The sequence below is a fragment of the Electrophorus electricus genome, unplaced genomic scaffold (genome assembly GCF_041902795.1).
Source record: "Electrophorus electricus isolate QZ-2024a unplaced genomic scaffold, ASM4190279v1 Scaffold38, whole genome shotgun sequence".
NCBI classification, from domain to species: domain Eukaryota; kingdom Metazoa; phylum Chordata; class Actinopteri; order Gymnotiformes; family Gymnotidae; genus Electrophorus; species Electrophorus electricus.
In genome coordinates, this window is record NW_027658671.1 from 553,505 (window position 1) to 559,504 (window position 6,000).

The window sequence follows — 6,000 nt, forward strand, 5'->3', positions numbered from 1 at the left end:
TTCCCTCAACTCAGCAAAATGCAACAGCTTGAATTACTTAACTGATTAATAATAATAAAAAATCTTTCCTGACTATAAAAATATAGCTGACCCATTCGAAAGATTAAACATCCAGTGAGTGTGTATCCTGGCATGTTAAGGTAAAAGGCATCTCCGACTGGAATACATTTAAGCGGTTTCGGGCGCCATCTGGTGGCGACTTGGAGTCCTTATCACGCTCTCATTTCTTTTGTATGGCGGGACAAGTGTTTTGTTATCCTACCTATCGAACAGTTCTACCTAGATTTAATGCACTTATGTACATTAGCATTAGTCCAGGCTTCTGGTGTTTATTTTGGATGCATATATTATAATTAGGCTACTGTGGACATTTGTATTTTGTATAGCTACAGCACCTGTACTTCACACACGTGTAGTAATCGGATCTAGAAAGTTGCCAGCCCTATTAAAATATTAGATTTATAGTATAATAGTTTCATTAAACAGACAACGCGTTAATCACAATAATTTGCATGATGATTAATCTTGAACCAAAAATCTCGCCGGGAGCTGTAGTTCTCTTTCCAGACACACACCCAATAAAACTGTGCTTGATCATTTCTTATTGATAGCCACTGACTATAGGATCAATAGAATAGTACAACCAAATAACCTTTAATGTTTTGCTTTACTGTAATACAATTTAGAATTGCGATGTTACCCTTTTAAGAAGAACTGAACACATTGTGACAAGAGCAACTAGATGAAGCTTTATTGACACGCTGGTCAAGGACTCACATCCAATATGTTTAAAATACATTAATTGAGGCCAAGTGCAGCATAAAAAAATATTTTAACTTCACACAGAACCAAAACCATCAACATCAAAATATAAATGTATAAAAATATGGGTATTGTTAAAAAAAATGTTAAAAATGGGGCCTCCCACAGAAAGGCATGGCACAGTCAGCGACTTCAATTCAAAGTTTTTTATTCAAAGTAAAAAAAAACAAAAACAAAAAAACACTTGGGCAGGTTGGTGGCGCTCTACACGAACTTGGACAGACGCTTGGGGCTGAGCGGGATGTATGTGGACATGTCGGAGTGCTGCGCCGTCACCCAGCTCATGACGTTTGCCCGCCGCAGCTGGGAGTTGGGGCCAAGGAAGGGAAGGAAGGGTTAAACAACAAGATGAGTGACAGCAAGGAAAGTGTTAGGAAGGATTTCATAATGGCTTTAAAAAGGCGAGGCGAGGGCACCTGGTGGGCTGGACTTTGGTGTCATCTTCGTCCTCCGAGTCGCTGGAGATGATGATGACGCTCATAGCTGGGCTAGGCGTGTCAGAGATGATAATGGGCTCCGATGCGTCGCCCATGCCATGCACGGGGGAGGACACAGGTCTGGCACAGGGTCAGAGGAGCACGTCAACACTCTCAACACACACTGCACACTCGAGTGAACACACACAACCTATCACCAAAGTGTGATGGCACAGAGCCATCCAGCACTTGTTACAACAGTTGTACCCACAATGCAGACCCACACACTAGACCAGTAGGTCTCGAGTCCTGTTCTAGGGTTCCCTTGCACTGAATTAGTGCGGAGTTTTAGCGTTAATGCCAACCATTAAAAAGTGCAATAAGAAGCAGGGAGTACCTAGCCCGGCTCTCTGCTTGGCGATCTTTTGACCTCTTGAACCCGCCCTGCTGTGCCGGTTGTCCCACCTGGCTGTGCTGGGCGAGCCAGCTGCTGAAGGTGTCATTGAGGTTGGCAGCTGTGCTGGCCCCGCCCCCCGCCCCACCCCCACTGCCAAACAGGCTCTTGCTGCCATCACACCCTGTGCACTGCCGATTGCAGATCTCCATTTTCTGGAAGCAAGATTTCACACTGCAGCGAGAGAGAGAGAGAAAGAGAGACACGGGCGGGGGGCAAGTTACAGTGCTACCATTTGGATTTGTAAATTAAGATGGTGTTCCTTAATTTTTTTTAAAAACTGTGACATGTAGATTGGAAGGCCTGGAACAACTCACTGGGCACTTTGAGGGAACTGGAGGAGGTGGCTCATGGTGACAAACGGGTGCTTCAGGGCCTTCATCGGCGTGATCCGTTTGTCAGCGTCCAGCGTGAGCATCTTGTTCAGCAGGTCGATGAACTCCCGCCGGTCTGCCTTCTCCGCCGAGACGTCTGCGCCTTCCAGACTGGTCGTATTGACCTGTGCGAGAGACCCAGGGGTGAGTCATATTAAACACCAGCAGAGGGCACCGATCCACCTAAGACGCAGCAAGTTCTGCAGCAAGTTACTATGCATTGCTCTGCCTTTCGTAGACGCCGTTCTCCAGAGCGACTCACGTGCGTTCCTCATTATGACAGCACGAACGCTCGAGCTTTGAGCTAGCACCTTGCTCGACCTGCTCTACAACGTGAGCCGTGGAAGCTGTTTCTCACGTTCTTCAAATTCACATCACAGCAGTAAAGCAATGCGTACAGTTATGCGCACAAAAGCCAAATTAACCTGCATCATGTCGTCAAGACAGGTGAAAATGTACTTCCGTGTCTCTTTGGACTTGATGCCATGCTCTGCCTCATGCTCTGAAGGCGTCTGGAGAAAGGAAAGAAAAAATCAACCATTCAGCTCCACCATAAAGTTACATGACATCATTAAGTTACATCCCTTATGAAACAAACACATGGTATTTGGCATTGAAAGACTGGCAAACCTTGAGTCTCCACAGGGGGCAGCTGGAGTCAGGGCTCCTGTGGAAATAGTAGTTGCTCTTGGTCCCTGCGCTTAGCAGGTACTCTGCTGGTAGGCCCTGCGTCTGGGAGATGTAACGGATCTGCAGAGACACCACATGGCAAGAGGATTACGATTTCATTTTGTGTTCATCCTTCCATTTTCAAAATGCATGTATAAACAAACAAACAAACAAAAAAAACAGGCCATAGAAACTCTTATTATTTATATTAATCCTAAAAATGAGATAGCCAAAGCAGCAGCTAAAAGCGCAAACCATACAGTCACTCTCTTCTAGCCATTATGGACTCCCTAACAAACTGCATAGTTAGAAGAACGGCCATTGCCATTAGCAACACTACGCCACTCTATTCACAAATAAGATTTACGTCTTCATCACACAGTGAGAAAAGTATGAAAAGAAAATGAAAAAAACGACCCCAAATCAGCGAAATTCTACAGATCTCTATGAATTTAAGCGCAAGAAGCGTGAAAAAGACTAGGCACAGCTCAAAGACCCGTGTGCTTACCTGATCATATTCAGAGGCTCCCGGATACAGGGGAGAGCCCAGAAACAGCTCGGCGATGACACAGCCCAGCAACCACATATCCACGGCCTCGCAGAACGGGAGATCCAGGATGATCTCAAGTGACTTGAACCAAAAACACCGATATCGCCATCATGAAATCAGCCTCGGTTGATTCCGTCGTTTGTGGTGATTCGGCGGCAATTGCTTAACACAAAGGGTGCTGAATTCATTCATGAAAATGTAAAAGGTTTAAATAGTATTTTGTTGATGAGTCCAGGTTTTTTTCCCCCCCGAAACACCACTTTACATTACACACCTTTACATTACATTACACAATATGCAAAAATGCACTGACACTACAATGATGTTCTGTTTTCCATTAAGTAAATACAGAGTATCAATGCAGTTAAACACTGTTACTCAGTAAACGACACTGTTAATTAAATGGTATAGCTACAATGCAACAGCAGTTTTGTACAGACATGACCAATACTGATATTACCAAAGCCTGCAACTCGGAGCATCCTATCTAATCTCAGACACTGAAGATGGTTGCTAAATAACAGCACTCACATGAATCACTAAAATTAAACCACTTGTAAATCAAATATGAATCAGTCGTGCTCCAGTTAACTGGAATGCTTATCACGATTTTAATGTGTAGCAGGGTCATCACAACTGCCAAAATGTGCAGCTCTACTCTAAAGCACACTCGAGTGCAACAAGTGCACACTTATTTCTAACACGCCTCAGCACATGTCCCTCACCGGTAGTATCTGGTCTGCAGGTAGCTGGAGCACACGGCCTCGGAGACGTGGCTAGCCGAGCCGAAGTCGATGACTTTGACCCTGTACGGCTGCCTGACGGGGTCCACCAGCATGATGTTTTCGGGCTTGAGGTCGGTGTGGATCAGGCCCAGGCTCTTCAGCTTCATGAGCGTCGTGGCGACCTGCTGCAGCACGGGCCAGATGCACTTAAACAGAAGCGGGCTGAACATGCTGTCCTTCAGGAAGTCATAGAGGCTCTGCCCCAGCATCTCGAACACCAGGCACATGTGCTTCTTGTGCTGGAAGCACTCGTACGCGCGCACGAAGTTGAACTCGTCTGCGTTTTCCCTGCTCAGGCGTCTCAGGATTTAATTTTTCTGCATGTTTTTTTTTTTTATACACATCCAAACAGGCATGGCAATTGTAGCTAAGCCTTCTTTTTATAGTAAGCTTCAAGCTGTCCATGTGTTATCTGAACTAGTTCCTACTGATGCTTTGAAAATTAGAACTAGTGTGCTGATACCAAACACAAGTGTTTTTGTGCTACCCTGGCTGTATACAGATTCCACAGTGTGAGTTAGCACATCTGATACCAACAAACAGAATCAGGGCTACAGCTGATTCCATATCAAAAGCTCTAAAAAAGCAGGCAAAACTTTCCCACCTCGATCTGACCCTGTCGAGCAAAGAATGGATGGTTTTGCAGGATCTTGATGGCAACCATTTCATTGGTGTCCTTCTTGGAGCATTTGGCCACATGGCCAAAACTTCCACAACCAAGGAAGTGCAGCACCTCGTAGCTGTTGGAGGCAGAGCAGAGGATCCCATTCTGCCCCAGCTGGTATTCGCAATCGCCTACGGATTTTCTATCTGCGGTACAACCGGAGTACGCAATGGACTGGGTGGAAGAGGTGGTTGTTCCGCTCCTGGCCACGCGCTTGGACAATGAAGGGGTGTAGAGATCCTCCAGGATCTGTACGCTGTCGCTGCTGTGTTCCCCTTCTCTCTTCCTCTTCAGGCTGCACCGCTTCTGACGGGCGTCTTCTCCCCGCTGGCTGGACGACGACGCAGCCTTGTCTGAGGCTCCAGAGGGGGAAAAGACCAGGGCAGGTAAGCCATCGGTTGAACTGAACCCTGGATCCGAGGACCAGGACTCCGCAGGTAGTAATTGCTCTCGAATTTTACTTTCTTGGCGATCCCACTGGAGGAATCTGAAGGGGAAGAGAATATACCTTTAGGGAAAGATGAAAACAGGGCCACTAACCAAAGGAATGCTATGCGGATCTAGTTAGGGGCTATATTCAAAATTAAAACTAAAACAGCAGATTAAAACAACAAAAACATGATCTATGATTTAGCTAACGCTAGCTAACTAACGCTAACGCTAACCGCTAGTTAACTTCATAACTTACCCTGAGTGTTGATTATTTTCCCACCTTTAACCTTACGGAAAGAAGGCTCATGAAAACCGAACGGATTTAATTCATGATCATCCATGTTGTTTTGCGGTTCTTAATTTAAATAATTGAAATTATTAGCACGCTATATCGACCGGAGTGAGAAGATTTCCACCAAATATCAATTCGCTACTCTACGGACTCTTCGTTCCATGGCAACAAGGTGACATGGACAGGTGTAACGTCATAAAATGGAATTTCAAGTGCACGTATTGAACCTCGCCAGTAGACAAGATAAAAGCTCACATTTATTTTACTCTTTGTCCAGACATAATCAAAACTAGTGTCTGCTTGTCCGCCTGCTGCACCTACGGGCCCAAACTGGCAGGCTCATATAAATCACTTGATAACATCGAATATTCTTAAAGTACTAAATTTATCAACATCACATTTCTTAGGACTAATACATGTAACTGCTTACCGATTTCAGCCGTCTACATGCATCCGTTCTCCAGAATCCCACGCTAAATATTTCGTGCTTTGCTGGTAAATTTCCACAACAATCGTGCCTGTCCTTTTAAATGGCCTTTTAA

At 45.2% G+C, this 6,000-nt stretch overlaps 1 protein-coding gene across 1 annotated transcript in view; it reads right to left on the reverse strand.

Moving 5' to 3' along the window:
- The window catches only part of LOC145655865 (homeodomain-interacting protein kinase 1-like), a 164,235-nt gene extending 158,728 nt beyond the window's left edge, over nucleotides 1-5,507 (reverse strand). Inside the window, exons 1-6 of the mRNA XM_081709330.1 lie at nucleotides 5,423-5,507; nucleotides 4,675-4,880; nucleotides 3,244-3,366; nucleotides 2,697-2,798; nucleotides 2,133-2,191; nucleotides 1,239-1,379 (exon numbers count right to left, since the gene is read on the reverse strand). Of these exons, the coding sequence (XP_081565456.1) occupies nucleotides 1,239-1,379; nucleotides 2,133-2,191; nucleotides 2,697-2,798; nucleotides 3,244-3,366; nucleotides 4,675-4,880; nucleotides 5,423-5,507 (716 nt within the window). The remainder of the gene's footprint in view (nucleotides 1-1,238; nucleotides 1,380-2,132; nucleotides 2,192-2,696; nucleotides 2,799-3,243; nucleotides 3,367-4,674; nucleotides 4,881-5,422) is intronic.
- Nucleotides 5,508-6,000: the final 493 nt, after the last annotated feature.